A 26563-nucleotide genomic window follows, 5' to 3' on the forward strand; every position below is an offset into this window, starting at 1 on the left:
TCACTGCCCCGATTAGAGCTGGAACTGCTGCCACATCCAGAAGCAGAGTCACCACTACCTTCCTCCTGTTTTCTGATCTTGCACTTACTCTCCCCTCCCCCACTGGCAGAGCCTAAATAGAACCTTGCTGGCAAAGGATCCTGGGAAACGTAGTTTCCACACCTCCAGCCCCTGGGATACAGAACAAAGCACAGAAATCTGACAGTATGTATCCCAGGTGGCATCCTAGTACTTTAGAGAATGTTATCACAGAACTTTAGCCACTTAGATGTTTATTTTCAGTTAAAATATGAAAAATATTTATTTTAATGTGAAATATGAAAAATCCTTTTGACAGTTTCTCTTATGGGAGAGTGAAGAAGATAATCAGTTTTATGTTAAAGAATATTTTGTGCATTCAAAGACTATGGGGGGATATTTAAATTCATACAATTCAAAAGCAGCTGAACAAATTCATTGAAAGGATAGCTCTTGCTGGGCCTTGTTATGTCATCTATGAAAAGCTTGCCTGCATCCCTAACTAATCCAGTTATCTGAAGCACAGATGGAGGAGGCAAATTCTAAAATCTTTGGGAATTTCTGCTTGACACTGGCTGCACTTTTCTGAAGCAAAATGTTTTCTTTGGCATTTAAATCGCTTGTTTGATTTCTAAGATCTGATATACTTTTATTCTTGTTGCATTCTTTTGTTTGTTTTTATTAAGTTTTTATTTTAATTCCAGTGTAGTTAACATACAGTGCTATGTTACTGCCAGGGTACGATATAGTGATTCAGCAATTCCATACGTCACCAGTGCTCATCACAGCAAGTGCCCTCCTTCATCCCCATCACCTATTTCACCATCCCTCCATCCACCTCCCCTCTGGAAACCACCAGTTTGTTCTCTAGAGTTAAGAGTTTGTTTCTTGGTTCGTCTCTCTCTCTCTCTCTCTTTTTGTTTTGTTTCGTAACTCCCACATACGAGTGAAATCATATGGTATTTGTCTTTCTCTAACTAACTTATTTCGTTTACCATTATACTGTCTAGCTCCATCCATGTTGTTGCAAATGGCAAGATTTCATTCTTTTTTTATGGCTGAATAATATTCCGTTGTGTATATATACCACATCTTCTTTATCCGTTCACCTATCGATGGACACTTGGGCTGCTTCCATAGTTTGGCTATTATAAATAATGCTGCCATAAACATAAGGGTGCATATATCCTTCTGAATTAGTGTTTTTGGATTTTTTAGGTAGATACCCAGTAGTGGATTACTGGATCATAGGGTAGTTCTAGTTTTAACTTTTTGAGGAACCTTCATACTCTTTTCCACAGTGGCTGCACCAGTTTGCATTCCCACCAACAGTGCAAGACTATTCCTTTTTTTCCACATCCTTGCCAACACTTGTTTCTTGTGTTTTTGATTTCAGCTATTCTGACAGGTGTGAGGTGGTATCTCATTGCAGTTGTGATGTGTGTTTCCCTGATGATGAGTGATGTTGAACATCTTTTCATGTGTCTGTTGGCCATCTGTATGTCTTCTTTAGAGAAATGTCTGTTCATGTCTTCTCATTTTTTTTTTAATTTTTAAAAAAAAATGTAAAAGATTTATTTATTTGAGAGAGAGAGAGAGAGCAGGGGGAAGGGCAGAGGTAGAGAGAGAAGCAGACTTCCTGCTGAACATGGAGTCTGACGTAGGGCTTGATCCCACAACCCTGAGATCATGACTTGAGCCATAGGCAGATGCTTAACTGACTGATCCACCCAGGTGCCCCTCATGTCTTCTGCTCATTTTTTTAAATTGGATTATTTGTTTTTGGGTTTTGAGTTTTGTTAAGTTCTTTGTATAGTTTGGGTACTAACCCTTTATAGGATTTGTCATCTGCAAATATCTTCTCCCATTCAGTAGGTTGCCTTTTAGTTTTGTTGACTGTTTCCTTTGCTGTGCAGAAGCTTTTTATTTTGATGTAGCCCCAATAGTTTATTTTTGCTTTTATTTCCCTTGTCTCAGGAGACACATCTAGAAAAATGTTGCTACAGCCAATGCCAGAGAAATTACTGCCTGTGTTTTCTTCTAGGATTTTTGTGGTTTCAGGTCTCATATTTAGGTCCTTAATCCATTTTGAGTTTATGCTTGTGTATGGTGTAAAAAAGCTGTCCAGTTTCATTCTTCTGCATGTGGCTGTCCTCTAAGTACATTCTCTACACATTTAATTCCAATGGGAAATTATTTCAGATAATTAACATTTGCAGATTTACTTAAAATAAAATTGTTGTGCCTGAGAAAGCAGTACCTAAATGGTTGATAAAACTCCTTTAAATCACCACAGTTCCTACTGCCATGTGTCTATGTAAATCTTTTTACTTTTTTAATCTCCATAAGTCTTCCCCACAATTCTGTGAGGTGGGCCAGCTACGCATGCTCCTGTTTTCTTCCGGCTATGTTAAGTGACAGAACATTAGCTGTAGAACCAAGACAAGAAGTTGGGTTCCATAAATAAGTGTGACAGTTTGCTTATGAATGTGTATTTACGAATGCTCTTCAAGCTGGGGGTGAGAGCTTGCCATTTGGATGTACACACAGCCAATTACAGGGTGGAGGGCTGGGGTCCTTTGAAGGGAATCCATGGTCGAGGGCCTCAGCTCATGTAGGTCCAGAATGGATCTTCCTGTGAATATGTGTGCAATGAGGATGCAGATCCTTTTTCCTAATTCCTTCTCCCACTTTGCTAAAGGAATCCTACCTCTGTCCCATCCCTCTGTGATGCACTGACCTGAGGTTTAAAAATCTTTGGAGAACCGAATAACAGGACAGTTTGGACTATTGGTTTGGGTATTAAGAAGGTAATGAAGAAAGAAAGTAAATGACCCTAATGATTTGATTAAACAACTTTTTGTAAGTGCGGCGGTTTCCTTTTCCTTCTTTGCAGCAAGACTGTGGGAGAACTTCAATGGCCTGTTGGTTAATAGAAAAGTAAAACTAATTTTGATGATAGATCACTATGTGAGTCTCAGCATGTAACTGAAAGGGAGCCAGAAGAATTGAACGGTGTTGTTCTAACAAAACTCTCTCCATTCTCATTAATTTGCTTATACAAACAAGTTTTCCTGGCACATAAATTTTTAAAAATGAAAAAAGGGAACAGAATTGATGTTTAGCCTTAACTGGTTCTGGTAATAAACAATCTTCCTCTGCACATTACATAAACTAGCTGGAAAACCCCAGGCTTTCTTAGCATTCTTCTAGAGATACAGAGGTGCATTTCCAACAAAATGTTATTCCCATGCAATAAATCTTTTTCAAAAGTCATCATATTTTCTGTTTCTATCCATTGTGCTCTAGTAACTGTCATTATAACCCAATGAGAAAGGTTGCAAATATTTAGAGACATTGTCACAGGGAAAAGTTTTTAAAATTAAATGTCAATTTATATACATACTTTTTACAGGCAGAAATATTTATTTACCCCATCGTTAATGCAGTACACATTAACGCAAAACACAATAAAACATTTTCTACATATAATATTAGGATGTAGGTATGTGGGAGTGAAAATAAGAATTCAGAGAGAAAAAAAGATTGATTTCAAATTGAGACTATTGAACAGCTTGTTTTTACTGCATGATGGTAGGTGGCCAAGGCTCTGTTATTTAGACTGTTGGATACAGTGAATTACATCTTTGGCAGTTATTGAAACTGACAAAACATTTATATATCAGTATAAAAATATGCATGTGATACATTTAAAAATTTTAAGGAGTGTTTGGGCAAAAATGTTTAATGATCGCTGATTTGGATGGAATATCAGTTGTCTTGAGTATAAGCAGGGTCACATGTCTCCCATGTATTTGCTTTGTTTTCCCAGTTTGACCTCGTGTGTGTCAATGCCTGGATGCTGGACCTCACACAAGCCATCCTAAACCTGGGCTTCTTGGCCGGGGCCTTCACCTTGGGCTATGCAGCAGACAGGTAGGCACGGATATGACAGCCACTGACAGCACTAGAACATGGTACATATGTGTGGAGATGAAAATGTTTAGTGTTAGCCATTAGAAAACAATTTTTGCTAAACTTGGAAAAAACCTTAATTTCTCTACTTGTGCCTTTCATGCTTATTTGGTTGGACGAATTCTCTCCTTGTTCAACTCCATCTCCTTACTCCTTGAACTGCACAAATAGGTGGGGCAGCTCCCAGTGAGTCTGCAGGCATCTGAGTGGAAACACACACCAGAAAGGCAGTAACTTCATCGTGGGCAGATGGCTGGCTGGCTGAACGCTGCGGAGCTGATTCCCTGGGCTTCCATGATTCACTGGTTGGGGTCTGATTAATTTAGTCAGAGTTGGCCCCTTCCAAATATGTTTCATTTAATTTTTTTGAAGAAATCCTTGTATTTTATTCTACAAGTTAAAAACTCTGCAAAGTTTTTTTGCGAAGACCATTAAAAGAATTTTATCTACTATTTAACATTCATAAATATACCAGTTAATGGCAGATCCGGTGAGTGTGTATATTGAAGATAGTCATGCTTTCTATTCAAATATTCCTGTTTCAAACATTATTGATGTTGGTTATTGTATTCTGTTTAACTAGTCCTTTATCCCAATTCTAACTATGAAAATATGTGCAGTAATTTAATTATTCCTTCTATACCCGTTAGGACAGGGGTAGGAAAGCTTTGGCCATTGGACGCGTCTGGCTGAATGTTGCTCTGGTCCCTCTAGCCCAGCCTGGGCGGATCCTTGTGACCATGGCTGCGGTGCGCAGTGCTAAAGGTGCCTCTGGAGAACTGCCCACTGCCATTAATTATCTAATTGGAGACAATAAAATGCCCCAAATCCTTTAGCCAATAGATGGTCTGCATTTGACCAGACCAGGACTTCAAAGTGGGCAGAGTCTTTGGTTTCTTTTTCTGCTCTTTTATCTGTCTCTTAGTTTTCTCTTGCAGCCCCTTGCTACCCTCTTCTGCATGTGACTTTCTCCTTAATCCTTGTGTCTTATTCTCTTTCCCTGTCTTTTATCCATGTCTTTTTCTACAGTTTCTTCTTACAGCCCTTCCCATTCATCTTTCTTTTCTTAATCTCCCCACACATCACTTTCTCCCCTAGCTGGCTATGACTCACAATGGAAAGATATCTTTTCAACATGTATTTCTGATTTAAACATTAGGTTTTTCTGCTTCTACATGTTTCTCTCTCACAATCAGTAAACATACCTCCAAATAAAAGTAACTCAACTAAAGGAGGGAAGCTTTTCCTCCCTAGGTCCTAGCAGGGGACTGAGTGGCCGTCCTCGGAGATGACTCAATGCTATGGAGAGGAAGACAGACCCATGAATGAGTCTGCCTCACCGCATGGCTAGCCATCTGTCAGCAACTTCTCTCCTTCATGTCACTGAAGGAAAGGACAAGACATAATTTAACAGGCCACATATCTATGAGAGGACAGTGTAGGAAGGACAGACAGTGAATTTCAAAACCTAGATAAACCAAGACTGCTTCTGTCTCCACTCTGCTGACCGAAGCAAGATGCTGCATATGTGAATTTGGTGGGAATTTCTATGGGAAAATGTTTCTGAATCAAATCTCTTAAAGGTCGTGGATGACAGGCTTCCACCAGCCAATAATTTGGCTTAACATCAGAATCCCAGAATATGGCACACAGTAGTGTGTACCCTCTGCCTACACTTCTAATAATAGTTGTGTAAGTGGTGAGGATAAAATGCAGAACTTGAGAACAGCTCACATCGGTTGTGAACTTCATAGTTTGTAAGAAGCTTTCACATTAACATTTCCTTTGAACCTCTACAGTCTCACAGTAGAAAGGGAGGGGGAAAATACAACTCACAAACAAACAAACACAATCTGGGTCTTGGATTGCTGAAGACATGGACCCAAGGTTGCATGACTGGCTGAGGCTTGAGCCAAAACTGAAGCCTAGGCCTGGGACCATCTTTCTTTCCCCTTCCCACTCCATTCACAAAAACGCTATAAAGTGTCCCGGCAATCCCAAAGAATACAATCCGTGCTTTATATTTTTGTTATGTCATTTCAGAGGCACACATTCTTATTTGCCCTGGCTTTGGTGTAAAACAAAATGTAGAATTTTCAACAGTCTTAAAACCAAAAATTCTGTACTTAAACCTCTTTTAACCACACTTCTAATGATAGTCTTTCTCATTGTGTCGAAGGAAACGTTGAAGGTGACTTCTTCCTCTCTCTTTCTCAAAAAGGTACGGCAGACTAGTCATTTACCTAATATCCTGTTTCGGTGTTGGCGTCACCGGTGTTGTGGTGGCATTTGCACCGAATTTCCCTGTGTTTGTGGTCTTCCGCTTCCTACAAGGTGTGTTTGGAAAGGGGACATGGATGACCTGCTACGTGATTGGTAAGACATTGCTACGCCTCTGTGTCTCTGTGACAGCCAGGGGCAGGTGGCTGGGTGGTGCCAGCCAGTCAGCCCTCCTGGGGCTCGTATACGGAGGCTTGGCGGCTGCCACAGTAATGATCCCTACAAATAGGAAGGTGTGGGGGTGAGATTCTGACTCTTGAGAAATTAAAACGCCACCTTGCCAAATATGGAATATCACAAAGTACTTGGGTGAACCACTTCCTAGCACAGCCATACTCCTAGCACATTATTGCTTTGCTTTATCAGAGATGAATTTTTATAAAAATTTCAGCAGTTCTTGAAACATTTTCAAAGCATTTTCTGTGTATTTCTGATAGGGTTTGAGATGACATTCCTATGTTCTCAAATACGATTTCTAAATTCTACTGCTTTTGTTCAAGTGGAGAACTTTTTACCAGGAAGGAGATCGGACCTGAAAACGAGAAGCTCATTTGTGAACCTTTGTCTCTTTCAAAACTAGAAAGTTTGACCTTCTGGGTATGAAAGAAAGAAAAACTTCCCGTTGCTCTTTGCTCATTTTACTGGGGAAAGTCCTGGCTGCTACTTTGGTTCTGTCTCTAGTGATGTCCAGGACCAGCCACCTACTCTAAGGGTCACGGTGGATTTGTGAGCAGGGAGAAGCAAAAGCTCCTTTTCGATTATTGCTCCAGATCATTAGGCTTCTAGTCCCTTCCATTACTGCTAGACAATCCCTTCCCAAGCAATGCCCCCTTTGGGGACCCTCAGAAGATTTTTTTATGGGCGGGGAAGGAGGGAGAGTGCTGGGAGGTTGCCTGTCATTGGCTGGGGCAGAAGGAATACCTTTGGAACATGAAGCATTCTTAAGGAGATCTGAGTCTAGGTAAATTTCAAAGCTGTGACGGTAGGGCACAACTAAGGTAGCATATCCCAGGACGATCAGAATAGAATTAACAACAGATAGAAATGGATGAGTTTGGAGGAGATGGAGAAAGGGGGAAGGATGCCAGCAGTAAAATTCCCCATGTGATTTTTAAAGAAATACCACATAAATGGAAAGTCCAACACTGTGGAGAGAATTATCATTTGATAGAAACTATGCGGTGATCTTGAAAAAATTATTTGTAGAATTCTAATGCCCATAAATGCTCATAAATAATCTCTTAAAGAGACTATAATATGCAAATCTTTAGAAATATAGAAATCTAGCCAGTTTATTCTAGTTCTGTGTTGATAAAATAGTCATCATTTAAGAACACATATGTTCTTTGTATACCCAGAAGAGTGCTGGGCTGGGTGTGTGGGATGAGCCTGGCACGTGCTTACAGATAACTGGCAGGGAAGAGAGCGAGCAGAAAGCATGGCTCCATCACGAAAGACTTGGTACCTTTAAGAGTTCTGTAGCATTCTAGCAATGCCAATGGATATGACAGATGTAACGTCTCTGTTTGTTTATTTTGGAGCTGATCTTGAGCTTCCCTAACCTCTGTGTTTGTTTTCCTTCAGTAACAGAAATAGTAGGTTCAAAGCAAAGGAGAATTGTGGGAATAGTGGTCCAAATGTTCTTCACCCTTGGAATCATAATTCTCCCTGGAATTGCCTACTTTATCCCAAATTGGCAAGGGATCCAGCTAGCCATAACGCTGCCCAGCTTTCTCTTCCTCCTTTATTACTGGTAAAGTGGTTTTGGTCATTATTGCATTTATTCTTATTCCACAGAAATATAGAATTTGCACTTCTAAACCACCACAAAAATGAAAGCAACTAAGGAGATTTCCTAACATCTCCGGAGTGATTATTGGCCTTGGGAATTTCTAGAGAATTTGAGAATTTACAGAGAGTATTATTTGACTAACAGTTGTTAATTAAATAAGTTAATAAAGTACCCAAACAGAAAATTCTATATAGAGTGTTAATTATGTTTTATCTTGTAATATCTTCGTGAACACTATAAGGCAACGAACCATATCTGCCAGTATTTCAACATGCAAATTAAATGCAATGAAATCGATTTGCTTCTCTGTGTTCTATTAAGCAGATTAATATTATTTAGGAATCTCCTGAGGAATAAGGAAATGTTAAGACAAGAAGCAATTATCAGAAAAATACAGGTTATATGCATCTGACTCTTACTGTAGTGAAAATATTTTGATCATTCCTCTAATTTAATTTTAATATATGGGGCAATCAGTTTACATGAATTGGGTCTTCACCCCTTCCTAAATGCTCATTACATCCCAGTTCTCTTCATATGCGTAATCAAGGACACTGTGTTCTAGGACAGCCTGGGTTTACAAGAACAATGCAATATTGATTATTTTTATTATGACCTAATGATCCAGTTATCAAGTGAGCATTTTTCCCTTCCATTATAAATTTTCTCAGATAATCTATGTTGCAGAGAGCCTATTCTAAACTCTCAGAATCTCCCAAACTTGTACCTAATCCCAAGATCTGTTTTGATAGAGAAACTCAAGTCATTAACTTTTAGGTTTTGAAATTACTAGACATAACTCAAAAAAGCCTTCTTCTTGCCAGGGTGGTTCCTGAGTCTCCCCGCTGGCTGATTACTCGGAAGAAAGGAGATAAAGCATTGAAAATCCTGAGAAGCATTGCCAAGTGCAATGGGAAATATCTCTCACCAAATTACTCTGAGGTAATCTTACTTGTTACTAGTAGCAAGCATTGTTAAAGTGGGTGAGTTGATTTGTCTCTTCTGTACAGATTATCAAAGAGCTGACTAAATCATTTTTAGTTTGGCTTTAAAAGGGGGGAGGGGCGCCTGGGTGGCACAGCAGTTAAGCATCTGCCTTCGGCTCAGGGCGTGATCCCGGCGTTATGGGATCAAGCCCCACATCAGGCTCCTCCGCTATGAGCCTGCTTCTTCCTCTCCCACTCCCCCTGCTTGTGTTCCCTCTCTCGCTGGCTGTCTCTATTTCTGTCAAATAAATAAATAAAATCTTTTAAAAAAATTAAAATAAATAAAATAAAAAGGGGGGAAAAAACCCTTGGGAAAAATCACAAGGTGCATTAAAGAAGACATGGTTGTGGGATTGTGATAGCACCAGAGTGAAGGTCAACTGGTCCCTTGGTCCATGTTTCGATAGTTGCACCATGTTGCTTGAATTGTTATACTTTACTTACCATAGGCCTGTACTATGAAGTCATTCATTCATCCTACTTTGCACAAACTATAAATCTTTTCTTGACATTCAGGGTAGTCTAAAGATTTGTCTTTAAATGTAGTCTTGGAAATACTATTTATCTGAATGAAGCCTACTTTTCCTCCCTCCCTTGTTTTCTTCCTCCGTTGTTTCCTCCTCCTACTACTCTTCCTTCTCCTCCTTCTCCTCCTTCTTCTCCTCCTTCTCCTCCTTCTCCTCCTTCTTCTCCTCCTTCTCCTTCTTCTCCTTCTTCTCCTCCTCCTCCTTCTTCTTTTTTCCGGCAAAGGCTTTTTGGGTCCTTCTGTATCACTACATTAAGAGAAATGGTAGGGACTCAAGTTCATTCTTTGCTCTTTGGAAGATTTGCTATGCCTTCGAAGACATACAGATATATCTGAGACAACACCTGAATAAATAGAGAATAATATATAAAAATATATGGCAATGCTTTACCTTGAAGATGAAGTAACAGAGGGATTATTCTAAAACAAATATAAGAGAATAATTTTTGGAAGATATGAATCTTTGATAAAAACCTTGACGAATATTAGGTTGCTAACATCGCTTTTTTTTTTTTTTTTTGTAGCCCTCAGTGGGTGTTGATAGAACATTTTGGAAAAAAAACAAGCTTTGTTAGTTTTCTTGTCATGTCCCCAACCTCCCACAACTTGGCCAGAGATATTTGGATTTCTACCTTCTTCCTTCCCTCTTACATTCAGTGGCAAGCAGTAGCCTCTGTGTTTACAGAGTCTTCAATTGACCAGTCGACATTGGTTTATAATGATGTACCTTGGGCTTTACAGATCCTATACAATGCAGTAAAGATCAAATATGAACTGTTTTAACCATGAAGATGAGTCGATCCTTGTTCTTTGAGCCCATTTGGGCTGTGGATTCATTTTAGGGAAAAAATATCCCATTGCCCTCTCCCCTTGCTCAAATCACATTAACCTTGGTCTTCACCACTGGATCAAATGTATGATAATCTTCACTCAGTTTTAATAGTCAAATAAATATTTTTGCTCTTCATTCAGCAGTATCCCAAAGACGTTGCATGTGCAGTCCCAGAGTTAAGCATATGTCAGACTGACATCAAGGTTTTAAAAATAGAGAAAAAACAGTGCGTGCTGACGACTTAGGAAGGCAGATGCCCCTTAACTAGGCATGTGCTGTGTTATCGTGAGTACTGCTGAGAGGCCATGGGATGATTCCCAGAAGCAGCTGCTCTTCCACATTCCCTGGTGTCTAGTTCAGCGCTGCCCCCGTAGACCCACGGGTGCTCTTCTAATGCATGAGCGCTGTAGAAACATTTTTACAGGAAGTAGTTCAAGGCTCGACATGGCTGTGCTTGTGAAAGATCATGAACGGTGGACCCCGTGGCTTCCAAGACATGTTAACTCTGGTTTTAAGCAGATAGATGACCCCCATTTGAAAGCCAGGTTTGAAGTCAGACATGAGTTTCTCTCGGGACTTTAGCACCCGAGCCACCACTGTCCATGATGATCCCATACTGTGATTGGTTGAGGAGCCTCTTTGGTCTTTAGTCTGTAGGTTCCTGTTCTTTTCTTTTCGTCGCAACCTTAGGGTTAAAGAACGCTAGGGTTTCTTTCGGGCTTTTTAAGTAGACTTTTCTGCAGTCTAAATTTGGTTGATTACATCCTTAGGATCCTTTAACATGACCCTCTGTCTCTTGCATTCCCTGTCAATCAGTAGGGAGGTCTAGAGCTAAATCAGGTTTAGGTTTGATACTTTCGGCAATCCTCCGTCACAACTGCCTTAGTACATTTCCATTAAGAGACACCTGGAGCCTGCCTGTCTTTTCTTTTGTGGTGTTAGCCATTGGTCATCGTTGCCTGCATTTGTTATTTCATCAAAGGTTGCAAATGACCGTATTGATAATATTTCCATTTTATTGTTATGTCTTCATTGTTACTAGAATATTTACGTAAAGACTAACTGCTTCCATCAATTGTTTGGTGACACTGAGATACAGTTCTTACAGGAAAGGCAGGATACATGTGTAATTCTTTCTTTCTTTTCAAAATAACGAGTTGGTTCCCTGCATTCTCCAAAAGTAATCAATGATTGTGTGCAGTGGGGGTTTTTGAAGCCTCTTTAGGAGTGCCTGGACTTACACCTACTGCCTGTGTTCCAGTCCTTCACAGATTTTGTTATTATTCTTATTGGTGCTCAAATTGCCCCATCTTTGGACCAACAAGGCTCATCTTTGATTATTCTGGGGTCTGTCTGCCACACCCCTAGGCGTTCCAGAATGCTTCTTTGCTGTTTAGCACGATGAGATTGTCCAGGCTCGTCTTGTAGGGTCTCACCCTTGGAATCACCTACTTCTCAAAGGGTGCTTTAAGTTTTGAAACAAATGTCTTCAAACTGAACCTATCCATCTTCAACCTTTTAAAAGTGAATAACCTAAGCAGAAAAGCAAAGCATTGTCTTCGGAAAGAGAAGAAATTAACATTTCAGTTTAAAACTCCTTGCCGATAGCAGAATTCAGTCAAATTATAGGCCAAACCATAATTTTCTGTTTCAGAGATCCCAGTGTTCCCACAAAGAATAGTAATGTGCAAACTTCCTCTTTACAGTATTCAGTAGTACTTACCAATAGTGTAGGAATTTTACTTGAGCCGCAATGCCAAAATCAATCCTATTGTGGCTTCTATGTACCACTATCAGTTACTCATGTTTTGGTGACTCAACTAACTAATTGACCACATCACTGTGAGGGTCATCTTGAAACCTTATGTTTACACAGTCACTTCAAACCTTCTGCATCTTTTTGCTGCCTTAGCTGGTATCCCTGCTCTCTGGATATAACCTCAAGGACCCACATGCCCAAGGCTGATTGCCCAGCGCTCTGCTTTCACTTTTCATAAAACTTCTTTTCAGTAAATCCCGCCTTTTGGAAGAAGTTATTATCATGGAAGTTACCCCATCCTCCAAGACCAGTCCAAATCCCACTTCATCCTAAAGGTGCACATCACAGGTTGTGGTGAAGCTAGAATGAATTGGAAAGGGTCTGCCTGATGCATGTGGGAGACCTGGCAGTGATGCTGTCTTCCTTAGCCTCTTCCCAACCCCAGCCTGTTCCATCCCTGGCACCAGAGATCCTGGTCTGTTTTAGGGGGGATGGAAAGACCTAGCTTAACATGATGCTCTGTATTACAGAAGAGAACCTAAATTCACCACAAACCAGGGCTACACCAGTCCCCTGGGCTTTGTGAATGGAAGGAGGATACAGAAGAAATCGGTATGATGGATTTCATTGGGACGTTCAACCAGGTGGATTATTCTGAGTGTTGGCTGTCCAGTAAATAATCTCAGTTATATTTCATATGGATGTTACTCATTTCGTCGGTGGATAAATTCTGGCTGTCTGTCTCACTGGTCCCTAGGCTTCCATTTGCCAAAATTCCCAGCTAGCTTCTAACTTCATTGAAGCCACAGCTAGAAGCTAGAAACACAGGTGGTGAGAACATCAGGCTCTCTGAATGTGCCAACAGTGTAACTATTATTTACTGATAAGAAAAGTCCAAAAATGTAAAACAAATGCAAATGAGGCAAGTGGGTGGAACTTAGAAGAAGTTGAAGAAAAGTAGAAAATGGAGAGAATCAAAGTATATAGAAACTGGAGAGAATCAAAGGATGGGCTGAGTGTCAAACACTAGGCAATGACCCAATGCAGGACACTTAACTTAGACACGTACATGGGCACCTTTGCAATGTTTAAGTCACACTTGAAAAAAGTCCTTACAGCCCAGGCACAACTGTAGCACAACAGTGTGTCCTGATGTCTCCAGAGCAGCCACAGGCATCCTCTGACCTGGGGAGCGTGTCAGTGATCGTTCTGGTCCCTGCCCTGGCCGTCCCCGCAGTTTTGTTCTTAAGGCAAAGTTCTTACATGTTGCAGTTAAATTTCTCCTTGGCATCAGTTTGACATTACTTCCTGCCTGTTACCTGTGGTGTGCTGGTTCTTGCCTTACACCTGGTAAGTTACCAATCAATCCAACTTTCCACGCTCAGCCAGTAGACATGGACGACGACTGTGTGTATGACCGAACAATGCATTGAATGGTGATGCTGGTCTGAAGAGACGGCCGTTCCCCTAAAAACTGAATGTGTGTTTGTGAAAATAGATGAGACAGTGGGCAAGTATTTTAGAGTGCTCAGGCTTTTGATTATAGTAGACTAGGTCTATGGGAAAGTAGTGGGGAGCTGGGATTGTTGCGCGGTGACCTTTTCCCATCACAGAGTGGTACTGTCTGTGATAGATGTGTTCTTGTTCCAAGCTCTTCACCCCTCTCTGTAAGAGGATCCCACATCCCCGCTTGCAGCAGTGTCTCTCTGCGGGCAGATAGATCTCCCCACTGAGTCAGGCTCGGCCATCTGACTTGATGGCCCGAGGTACCAGTTCAGAGCAGAAGCTGTGAAAGTGTCATGCATTTCTGACAGCTCTCTTGCCCTTTCCATCTGCCACAAGAATAGCATATCCTAAATTGGTGTTGTTCCTTCAGCGTGGGTCTCAGAAAGAGAAGAGCCACAACTTGGAACAGAGCTGCTGAGGCTGACCTATAGCCACCACATGGAATGTGGCCAAGAAATAACTGTTTTCTCAGTAAACTACAGTCTGCTAAATGTGTCTCAGTGTGCCGCAGCGATCTGAGGGCGTCTGTTTTTAGCCAAAGCTAACTAATGTAGCTGATCATAGCGGCATTGTTTCGATTGCCAGTGTAGGGTTCAGTGATTCAACACATTTTTGTTGTTGACATAACAGAGAAATGTGGTGGTTTAGATTATTGCTTGAAATATTCATGTCCTCCCCTTCATGTCCATTGGATGAAAATACTTTTGGGTTCCACTGATACTGGGCATGCCAGTGTAACTTGCTTTGGTCCCATGGTAGGTGGAATGTATGTCCTGCCCTTTGGCTTTGAGCTTGACCATGTGAGTTGCTTTGGCTGAAGGTAGGTTACCACCAGACGTGGTGCAGTAGAACCTTGAAATGTGCTTGTGTGCTTGGCCTTGCTCTCTGCGCTTCGGCCGTCACCATGAGAAGAATATTCCCGGGCTTGTCTCCTGGCCCCAGAGGAGGCTGAGAGCCATTTGGAGTAGAGCTATTTAGCAATGCTTCCCCAAACCCAGATCAGCAGTCTCTCCGCCAACCCACAAACATATGAGCTAAATGAGTGCTTATTACTTTATGTCACTAAGATTGATGGTTGTTATGCAGCATTATTTAACCAATACACTGGTTAAATAGCTTTTGTCACTTACTGACCCAGGTTATACAAATACTTTGGTAGTAACTCTGGCTGTGGTTTTGCTTTCATTTTTTTTCCCGAAGGATTTTAAAAGCCCTTATCCTAAAGCCCCCTACCCCTCCACTTCTTGTCTGTGTGTGAGATACGTTCGTGGAAAAGAGTATGTTGCAATGCTAGTTAACAAAGAGACTCTAACAGCCTAGAACTGATTATGTCCCTACTTGTTAGTGATATTGTTTTTCTCTATCGGCCCAACAAACCTATAAGCCTTGACCATAATTTCTCTATTTTGATGATATACTTTATATAGTTCATTGTTCATAACTAATCTACAACTTATTAAAATACAAGTACCGGGTGTTATATTGGTACCCAGTGATGCATAAACACACTTGTCGTGGGCAGTTTCCCTTGTGGCATGTTTAGATAACATCAGGAACTGACACTTGAGCTTTCTGATCTCAAAGGGTCATCATCGATGATCCCATGTTTAGACAAATATATAAGTAATAGAAAATAGAAAAAGATGAAAACCTCATTAGGTAATGTTAAGCTAAGTTTTAGATTACCTCACTTACCAGAGAGACGTTCAAATCTTAATAGCTGCCATCTTTATTATATTGTAATGAACTGTCATGCAGATACCAATATGTCTTCAGAGAGGGACTTTCCAACTTTGGGAATGTCTGTTTATGACATTCCCTTTCAAGGGGGGGGGTTTATAAACATAATTTTTGTTCTTGCAAAGAAGGAACCACATCATGATTCTGGCTGTCATGAAGCCCATCTGGGGTGTGGTTTTCAGTCCAGTTATTGTACTGTCTTTGTTAGTGCTGTGTTTAGTTACCATCTCAGGCTTGGGATGGAACACTGTCTTCATTGAATTCATTTCAAAAGATCCAGAAAAAGTAACTCAGGCCCAGGCAATGCCCAAGGGGGGCTCTAGTCCCAGTTCCCGTGACAAGAGCTGGGAAGGTGTGAGTCTAGAAACTAGTGAAGGATATTGGACAGAAAGTCACTAGAAATTCATACCGTGCTTTCCCTTAATAGGATTAAATCTTCATTCTTTGACATCACCCAGAATAAATGGTGCCGCTCTTACCAGCAAAGCCATCATCCTCAAAAATGACATATGAAAATTATTACTGTCTTATGCATGCTACCACATTAGCTTTCATTTAGAATATTCTTGAGTGCATAAAAAATGACAGGACATGGGGCACCTGGGTGGCTCAGTTGGTTAAGTGCCCAACTCTTGATTTTGGCTCAGGGTTGTGAGATCGAGCCCCATGTCAGTCTCCTCACTCAGCACCGACTCTGGTTGGGGTTCTCTCTCTCCCTCTCCCTCTGCCCTTCCCCCCAGTCATGAATGTGCTCGCTCTCTCTCTCTCTCTCTCATATATAAATAAATAAAATCTTTTAAAAAAATGACAGGACACTTCATATAGCTAAAAGGGGCCTTTGGAGCTGAGAGTTAATGATACTCTACCTAAATACATTTTCACAAATAGTCTGAGTTCTACAAATGGCCTATATTTAAATGGATTATTTATTTAGTTCCCACATCTTTAACTTATAAAAAGTGATACAATATTGCATGAAAAGGGGGAAATGTTGCTTGAAGAAAAATATTGCATGAAAAGGGAAATAATGCCACAATTAAAAAGCCATGAAACCAGTACTGATGGACTTTCGAATCCAGAGTGAGCTCTTTTCCCAAGCTGGTGATTAAATACTAAGTTCCTTCCACTAAAGGAAATTCTGCTTAAAATCTTCCAGGTCAGTGGACTCTCATTTAACCCATACAAATACTGAGGGGAAGATGTCCCAGAGCATCATGTGGCTTTAATTGAACGAGGAATCCTAGTGACCTATCTCTTGTGGAATGAGATCACAGCCTTGCAGTGGGTGAGGCAGATTTTCAGGATGCCTCCGCAAAGAGCAGCATCTCGAGTGAGGAACCCTGGAGAGACAGGGCCTTCCTCCTCTCCCAGTCCCTCACACCCGCCTTCCAGAGACCCTCTTAAAATAACTGGGCCATATACCTTTGTCAGAATCTTAACTATTTCATTTAAATACAAGTTAAAGTTTGAAAAACATCCATCAGAAGTGTGAGAGGAAAGCACGCTGAGTTCCTGTGACATACAGTCCGTGTGTTCAATCCCGCCTGTCAGTGCTGGTGTCTGATGACCTGTCACTCACACATAATGGGATCTACAGAACCCAGGACCCTGGACTCAGGCGATAACTCATAGGGTGACCAGCTGTCCCCATTTGCCCAGAACTGGGGGGATTCTTGGGATGTGGGAGTTTCAGAGCTGAATCTGAGAAAGTCTCAGGCAAGCTGGGACAAGCTGGTCGGTCCTCCCCCTCCTGGCAGTGCTCAGAGGAAGACGCAAAGGTTTACATTTGCGAGCTCCACATTCGCCTGCCTGTCCATGGACCCTGACGCCTGTGAGGGAATCCTGGTCACACTAGAGGATGGGCTCATTTTCCTTGCTGGACCAGTCCCAAAGTCTGACGCAGGCTGCCGCGCTCTGGGGCCTCTCTCTTCCTAGCCCCTTCTTCAATCGCCAGTTTCTTTTCTTTCTGTTTTGTTTTGCTTTGTTTTAACCTTTACGGTCTGTATTTGAAGTTCCATCATGAAATGATATTCCTTAAAAAACAAAAAGACCACTTTATTGACATCTGATAAACACACAAAACATGCACATATTTGATTTATTCAACTTGCTCAGTCCCCAGCTTCTATTCTAGGTCTTAATCTGGTCTTGAGCCCTAGCTGTTTGACTGGGGCCCTGGCAGATTTTTTCTGCCCTTCTTTCTCCTGAAAATAAGAGCCTACCTCTTCTTCCTTCACTCATCCACTGTCTGAAAGCTAGGTGCTGCATTCTCTTGATGACTGCTGCTCCTAGGAACCCCTTCTCCAGATGTGTCCCAGCCCACAGACAGCAGTGGCGGCCCATGGACAACCCACGACTGCTCTTCCCTGCACTGGCCTCCCCATCTGGAGGCCCTAGTCCCATTCACAGCCAGGTGCAGAGTCACGGCCCCTTCCACTCACACTTGACCTGCTCTCCCTATGGCTGAAATTCCAGCAGAGCTTCCAGGCAAGGCTCTATGGATGATGATGCTGGGAGAGAGCTCCAGGCTTTACCTCGTAACATTCAGAGTCATTTCAACTAATCATTCATTAGTTATATAACCTGGGAATCATGGACTTCTCCCTTTTTCCTTCTCAAAGGCTGATCCTTGCTTTAAGAGTAACAGTCCTCCCCTCCCCGCCCCAGCACCCTGTGGGACGCAGAGGATTTGCCTCCTTCTGTCCAGCCCAAGCCCTGGAGGCATTACAAACAAAATTAATTAAAATATAGGACTAGATGAATAAGCCACACAGGCTTCTTATGTTCTGTTAATATTGGTAGCTCTCTTTCGTGGGCATTGTGACAGAGCCTAATTCAATTACTTTAATTCTGGATCTCTCTTTCATAGAATAGGGGAGTGGGTTTGCGTTTTATTTTTCTTTCTCAAGCATTTGCCAAGGGAAGGGCCCTCTAATACTGTCTTTGAAATGTTCATGCTCTATCTGTGTGAGAGAGAAAGATGGTCAGCTTTTCCAAGTGTTTTGTTCCTGTGCCATTTGGCTCATTCTTGTGTTTTTGGCAAAATCAGTTTCTGCAATCCAAATTGCTGTGCTTCCCTGCTGTGAATAAATGAGAAAATACTAGCTCTTTGTGAAAGCGTACCCTGCTGTGGAGGCGATGATGGGTACAGTGTCCAGAACCCTGCATATCCAGCTCCCTGGCAGGAATTCCCAGGCGTTATTCCTAATCCAGAGCGGCAGTTACCATGACAAAACTGCTTGCTCGATCTTCGTCCCACCAGGAAAATTGCCCTTGTTTATGAAATAATCCTAAGAAAAGAGATGCAGCCTGGGGAGCAGGTGAAATCATTTAAATTCTAAGGGTCAAGTTGATTGCCGGTGTGTACAGATGTGCTCCTTTGCTACAGATAAACACGGCAGGAAATTTGCTGAATAGTAAAGGAGAGAGCACACTAAAGTCTGTTTGTTTCTGTCCCTCGAGTTCCCACCCAGGAAGACGGTAACAAAGATATCAGTGCTCGATTTTTCGTGGGATAAATCCTCCCTTCCCTGAGAGGGCACCCAGATGGCTGGGTGACGAACACTGGTTGTGTTGCCATAGCAACACTTCTTTATGTGGGTGCACAGGCGAAGGGGACTAGGTCCACACACTCCAGAGATGGCTAAGTTTCTTGTTTTGTAACAAATAATATGGACCTGTGCTGTTTTCCCTCTTTCTTTGAATTCGGTGCTATTGAAAGGGGACCAGATTGAGAAGAAGGCTTCCTTCTCCCCTTGGTGAATGCACCCCTCTTAAGGTGGCTGGATAGAGGAGGACTAAGAGTAGAGAAGTCTTCATGTCCTTCCCAGGAGAGGAACATGGGGAATGTTGGGGGAAGTGGCCAGAACCCAGGACACTTTTTCTACTAGAGGAAACTTTCCTGTTAAAAGCAAAACTTTGTCACCTTCCCTAGTAATGGGCATAGAGGGCAACCAGATAGAAAACATTGATGAGCGGGGTTGCTAACACACTCCTGTCACTCCTGCAGCTGTAACTTCAGCCCCACAGTTGATGGGATAATCATATGGCAATCTGTCCCAATGGGCCACAGATCCTTGGGGACCATGGGGTTATTGCAAAAGTCCTCAAACCATTTGCAACCAAGCCTCGTCTGTAGATGTGATTGTTATTTATAATAACTAACGAGTTGAAAGACGTTCATAGTAAATTTATGTCGTGATGTAGTTTCAATGAACAGAAATTAAAAGCACAATTTCTATCATGCAGGCAACTGTTATATTCTTTGGCATTAACCAGAAGTCCTCATACTCAAGAAGGATAGGAGTCACTGATCTGTCAGCACATGTAGGATTAGTCTCCATCTTTTGAACAACTATTGCCTAAACTCTCACAGTTTAAGTTCTATGATGTTCTCAGGAAAAGCTGAAGGACCTCTTCACAAACAGAATTCTTGACAACTTCCAAGGTTCATTCATTTTTAAAAATTTTATTTATTTATTTTAGGGTGACAGAGAGAGAGTGAGCAAGCGCCGGGGTAGGGGCAGAGGGAGAGGGAAAGAGAGAATCCCAAGCAGACTCTGTGCTGAGCATGGAGCCTGTCGCGGGGCTCAATCCCACAACCCTGAGGTCATGACCTGAGTGGGAACCGAGTCGGATGCTTAACCAACTGCGCCACCCAGGCGCCCCATCATTCATTGTTTTGATTCAATAAAGTGAACTCAAGTTCATTATATTCTGCTCTTTCGCTGACCTTATGGACAAGTCCTACATGTTAAGTAGGAGGAATTGAGTAACGAGGTGTACAAGTGCCTTACTACCCCTCAAAAGTGAATCCTTGTTTTCTTTGCTGCTTACATTTCTGAACCAACACACCACTAAGAGTTTAGATCTTGAAGAAGACTGAGGAAGGCTTATTGAATGAATGCTCAGCATGATTATTTTTATGGCACAGAGTGCAATAGAGTTTAAGTACTCGCCCTCGTATTTTGATCATTTTGTGCAGTCTCCAGGCTTAAATCGTTGTCTTCGAGATCTTAGACAAATTTTACTGAAGATAATTGAAGTGTTCGCTGTGCCATTAATGCCAGCTATGTGCTGTATTTATGCAGGCTGCTCCACAATTAGCAGGGGACAGACGTTTGATGGCAGAATGAACTAGAGGGTCTGCTTCATGTAGCATTTTTCTACCATATCATTTCTTCCCAAGTTCTGTAAACTATGTGGTAGGCTTTGTTGCCTAAAAATAGCCAGCTTCTTAAGTTCAACAAGTCATTGATCATTTCAGTGAAAATATTTTTCACATTATGAAGTGAATAATAGCATATTGTATTTGGTGGTCATATGTTTAGAAGAATCATTTAAGGTTAATTGACGTGACGCTGGCCCAGAAACAAAAGGGCACTGACTCACCTGGTGTAGCAGGGGCTCATTTTCTTTGTACATCCATTAGTTACTGGATGCTACATCCAGTTACTTAGTGCTGTGTTCAAAACATCCGCCTTTAGACAACCTCTGTATAACATTCACTTTCAAAAATGTCTCTTGACATGCACCGAGGATGTTTTGTATTTTTTCCAGTTCTTTGTGGTTGCTTTTCTTTTTCTTTTTTCTACTGTTTTCAGTTTCCTCTACTAGTTCCCTATCTGTTCAGCTATACTCACTTTCATCATATAGGAAAGAACTAAATCTAAGTTCTTACCATTTAAAGTTGAAAAACAGCTTAGATCTCATGTGCAGTGTTTGGAAACCATTTCAGTGTATTTTTGTTTTGATTGCATTTGTTTATAAGTAAGAAGGTATTCTAATTGGATCCCAATCAGTACATATGTTGATATAAACTAACCTATATATTTGTTGGGATATAATAAAGCAATTCATAGTTCAAAAATAGGGTGGATAGTGAACACAGTCTAACACTAATGTACCTTACCATGATCCAGAATCAAGCCACAAGACTGAGCATGTTTCACTATCAAAAACTTCCAGAAACAGAATTCCAGGGATGGCGTGTGCCACCTGCTCATGGCTCGTACATAGAAACATCTCATCCCTCTCTAAAGATCGGTCTCTCCTGAACAATAAAGGACATACCAATGATCAATAAGTAACTGTATGCAAAAATATTTTGCAAATCAAGAAAAGGGAGCCACTTGGAAATTCCAGAACACACCAAGGATTGTGATATTTATTAAGGTGCACTTCCACTAGTCTTTTAACTGTTCAGTTGTACTTGATTTTCATCAGAGAAGTTTCTCAGCATTCCCCAATGCAAGCAAATAAACATGAAACTAAGGATTTTCTGAGGTATAGAAGGAAGGCGGAATTTGGATAGTCGGGAAATGTGGAAGCACTGAAAATGGACGAAATTCCAACATGGCCTCAACATGACTCTGCTGGAGATTGTTTTGGTTATTGTCATTTCTCTTTGAGTGCAGAGTTGACTTAATCATGCCTCTTTGTGCGTGGCGCAACCATCACTGGGCTGTGCAAGGCCCCCTGGTGTTTCATTTTACTTTCCCTTCCTCCTCTCTCCCCATGTCCCCTCTCAACAGGTCTCCAACAGAATATGCTTGATTTGTGCCCTTTGATATTTACGTGCCCTTTAAAAACTAGAGCTTGTTGCATGTGTGTGTTTAGGTAACGTAAATGGAATTGTGCTGCTCTAGATCTTGCTTTATTTCTTACTTTTTCATGCAGCAATATGTTTTAAAACATATTGATCCAATCAGATCCAATCAGAATACCTTTCTACCATCTTGCTCACGTGTGAGTGCTGTGTCGTTTACATCAATGCCATCCGCTGTGTTTCATGTCTCCATCCTTCTAATGACAAGCACCTGGGTTGTTTCCAATCATTGTCATACGTTTCCCCTTGGAACCTTTGTGAGGTTCCTCATGGAGTTTAATACCTAGAAGTGGAACTGCTGAGTCCTGGGATGCATGCAGGCTTAGGGCCCTTAGTAATGCCAGATTGCTTTCTGTGTATACCCACTGAGCGTCCCATTTGTCCACATACACATTTGGTATTTTCCCATCTTCTAATGGGGCCAGCCTCCTGAATGTTTTAAGTTGCATGTCTCTGGTTGCTAGTGAAATTCAGCATGTCTTCATGCGTCTTCCTTTGCTGTTTGGATTCCTTCTCTGTGGATTACCTTGTCATATCCTTGCCCATGTATACTGGATTTTCTGGTATTTCTCTCTTTCAATTTAGAGAATCTCCTTTCAGGTTTGGAATACCACCTCTTGTTGGTTCTAGACATTGCAAGTACATTCTCCTCAGTGTTTTAGCTGCGTTTTGATTTTGCCTATTTTTTTCTGCATTGAATAAAAATTCTTAAAGCCTTAAACTTACCTGATACAGGCAAATCAGGGTATATTTTGCCTATTGATTGTATTATAGGTTTTGTTTAAGAAATATTCTTTTACGTCCAAGGGCCACAAAGACATTCCCCTATTAGCTTACAGCTTTAGCTGTCGCAGTCATGCCTGGATTCATCGGGAGCCCACCACCATTCTGACTGGGAAGCAGGCATCCACCTTGATTTGTGTCATTGCCGAGCCAGGTTTTTTTGTTTTGTTTTGTTTTGTTTTTTGAGCTCCAGCTAATAAGCAGATCCATCATCTATCAAGTTCCTGTTTCAGAGTCTGAGTTAGTTTTCAGCCTGCAAGCTGTCTACTATTTTTAAGGACCCCAGAATTTGTAACTCAAACATGTGCTTCTGTGCTGCAGACCAGAGCTAGGACACAAGCAGGTTGCAGGTGACCAGTGAAACTAGTCCTCCTGTGAAGCTCCATGTGGAGGAAGAAATGGGTAACAAGCGACAGCATTTAGACCCCAGATTCACATACAGCTACCAGTCTTCTTCCTATTCTTGGCCTTGAAAGATAAATATGTGTTTGTTAGTAAATGCCCCAAAGACTTATCCTCCTGTACCGCACACTTTATGATTCTGTTCATCCCTGACATGAGGCAGACGTTCTCTTCAGAGCCTGAACATCGGTAATGCAAAGGCAGAAGTGTTGTGATTGTTCCTGCAGATACTTCTCATTTCTTTAAATAATAAGGTTTGCTCTCTGTGACAATATTGCCTGCCCTCCATCCCTCTTAAAAGGAGGTGATATGTATGAGCACACTTCCTAAACGTAAAAAGAGATCATGATTTTTAGACCCACCAACACCTTCATGAGATCTACCTGGGGCCGAAATTTGATTCGTTAACTTTTTCTTTCCCTGGGCGGCTGCATAAGCTCTTAGCCTTCGACAGGATGGTCATTCTACCCAGAATTCTCTCTGCTTCAGTGTTATGCTTTCATGGTTTATTTCTGTGTTAAATTGGTTAGTGCCTATGAACTGAAAATGCAGAAGAGATAGTTCTTGTTTCTTTTTAGGAGTTTTAATGGTGTGATTTTATCAAAAGGAGTTATTGATTATAAGTAACAACATCATAAAAATTACAATTTTTCCAAATTTAAATTGAACAGCTTAAGTTTAATTACTTCAAAAAAGAAATTTAGTACTTAGCGTAATAAATTCCTACCACGAGGAGGTGTGGACCAGAGGTTTTTTGGGTAACCTTGAGAAATCTACAGAGTCTTTATCACTCAGGATAAGCTAGGCGTGTGTGTAACAAACATTACCAAAGTCTCAGTGGCTTGAGATAACAAAGGGCTGTTGTCTGTGCCCCATAAGTTCACTGGGGGTTCCTCTCCTTGGAGCAGGGTCTTCACGCTATAATCCAGGCTGTCTTAGCAGCTGCTGCCTGGACCATCAGGGAAAAGAGAATTCTAGGGGATCTTGCTTCGGCAATGAAATGCTCACAAGTCCCTGGCACATTTGGGGTGGTGGCCCCACCCGATCACAAATGGCCAAGAAGTGCAATCTTATCATGCCCCTGTAATGGGGTAAAGACGGAGGTAGGGAAGGAAAAATATTTGGCAAACAGTGCCAGTGAGTGCCACCCCACAGAACTCTTTTAAAAAAGAAAACAAATGATTAAGAATATGGGATTCAATCTGAGAATCACCGACTCAGGAAGATAAATGCTTTTCAATTCAAATTATTGCTACAAAGTAGCAATAATACCACTGGTAAAATAATAATAATAATAATAAATAATAATAAAAATAATATGGTCAAAGCATAAACACAATTTTAAAAGTTCTTACAGAAAAATATAGTGGAAATTACGAAGACTCATTTCCTGTTAGAGACACCCCAGCCACGGGGCCCCCAGGGAGCAAAAGGAAGGCCATGCCCAGGGGGACAAATCCCAGGAGCACAGGGACATGTAGGCAGAGGAAGGGCGGCCAGGCCTCTCCTTGGGCACAGCCAGCAGGCTGGGGCCAGTTCAGGGCAGGGATTCAGACAGACGCCCTGAAGAGATGCCTGAGAAGCAAGCAGACTGGGAGCACGTGGGGGCTATGCAGGGACCCTGATCCCCACTTGCAGAGGCTGGGAAGGGTGGAAGGAAGGAAAAGAGGAGAGGGGCCCAGTCCCCTGGCACAAATACAGGAGGCTGTCTGAAAACACTGTCCTGGACGTGCCCCATTACTGCGGCCCTGGGCACATGCGTGATGGAGCCTGATGTTGCCTAGCTGACCTTGACCTGCACAGAAAGGGCTGCCAAGCCGAAGGGGGGTGGGAGTGAGTGCCTTACACTCACAGGCCCGGGCAGAAAGACACCTGCCAGGAATCTAACTGGGCAAAGTTGCTTTTTTACGGGCATCCTGCAAACCTGAAAGCCTGGGAAAGAGGGCTGGCAAGGGCAATAGCTAACAGAATCTAGTGGCCAACATCCCCCCAGCCAGTGAGGAGAACTGCCATCTCCCGAGTCTATATCCTGTTATTGTCATGTTCAAGACCGCATTCTGATTAAATACATTTTGGAAACGCCCAGAAGACTAAAAAGAAATGATGCTAAGAAACTGCTGAGTGGAAGCCTGTGGTTTGAGCTTTTTATTTGTGACTTATCAGATGATTTCCTTTAATTCACTCATCAGCTTTTTCCCTCTCTTCTAAAAAAGTCCTTGGTCACCTACTGACTTACAGATACTCAATTCGCGTACCCGTTGAACCAGCAGCGTCGCGCATCTGAGCATGCTTCTGTAGTGTGAGGCTCTGGACATCCTTTAAAATGTGATATTTGGAATTTTTCTTTTTCAGTAATTGTCACTGACGTTTATGCAGTCTGAGGGTTCCCAGCATTCTAAGTCAGTGCCCTAACAGCACATTTTGGTGTTTTCCCCCCAGGTTCTGAGACTGTAGGGTTAGAGTTTTAGATCTAAAAGTGCCTTTTCTTCTTTCTCTTTCTCTTACTTTAACACCTCTCCCCCCGCCCCCCAAAAAACCTCTCTCAGTTTGTTTTTAAGAAATGAAGAAATATTCCAACACGTGACCCACAGCTGCAACCCGTTAACCTTTGCTAATATTAAGTCTGCACTTTGGATCCCTCCTGGGACCTCTAGATGGATGCACTTTTGCTGTTCTAGGCAGCGTGCCTGCTTGGGGAGGGGCTGGGAGGGACACTTTCCAGCCAGACTCAAAATGCAATAAATATCTTCTCTGCAGAGCCTCCTAACAGAAGACCTGGCTGGGCCCAAGGTGCTCTGGACTCGCTGTGTCCAATACAGTAGCCCTAGCCATGGGCAGCCACGGAGCCGTGAACTGTGGCTCATCTGAACTGAAATGAGCTATAAGAGAGGACTGCATAGTGATTTCACAGAGCACATGAACAATCTCGTTCAGTTTCGTAATAATTACACATTGAGATGGTAATAGTTTGGTTAGATTGAATTCAATGGAACATTTATTAAAATTAATTTTGCCTGTTTACTTTTACCCTTTTTAATGTGGCTTCTGGAAAATTTAAGCTGAACTCTGTAACTCAGGCTTTATTTTTATTGGATGGCCCTGGTCTAGTGACTAAGATTTGTTTTTAACTACTATACTAAGCAGCAAATATTCATCATAATTTTAATACGGATTTTTCCTTTGTCATATGAACCCTGTATGGTAAATATTTTATCTACTCTTGTTTCAAAATACAATGAGGTTTTTAACAATTCCCAAAGCACTATGGGTTATTTGACAAATTCTCTTTTATGGATACTGGGTAGCACCATTACCACCCAGAAGCTAGCCTAGGCTTTATAATGTGAAACACTTACC

The 26563-nt window shown here is 41.7% G+C and overlaps 1 protein-coding gene across 1 annotated transcript in view; it reads left to right on the forward strand.

The window, feature by feature from the left end:
• SLC22A3 (solute carrier family 22 member 3) overlaps positions 1 to 26563 on the forward strand; it is a 131758-nt gene that overhangs the window by 81999 nt on the left and 23196 nt on the right. Inside the window, exons 4-7 of the mRNA XM_034670796.1 lie at positions 3851 to 3954; positions 6215 to 6369; positions 7858 to 8026; positions 8890 to 9007. Coding sequence (XP_034526687.1) covers positions 3851 to 3954; positions 6215 to 6369; positions 7858 to 8026; positions 8890 to 9007 — 546 coding nt within the window. The remainder of the gene's footprint in view (positions 1 to 3850; positions 3955 to 6214; positions 6370 to 7857; positions 8027 to 8889; positions 9008 to 26563) is intronic.

The sequence above is a fragment of the Ailuropoda melanoleuca genome, chromosome 10 (assembly GCF_002007445.2).
Source record: "Ailuropoda melanoleuca isolate Jingjing chromosome 10, ASM200744v2, whole genome shotgun sequence".
Lineage (NCBI taxonomy): Eukaryota > Metazoa > Chordata > Mammalia > Carnivora > Ursidae > Ailuropoda > Ailuropoda melanoleuca.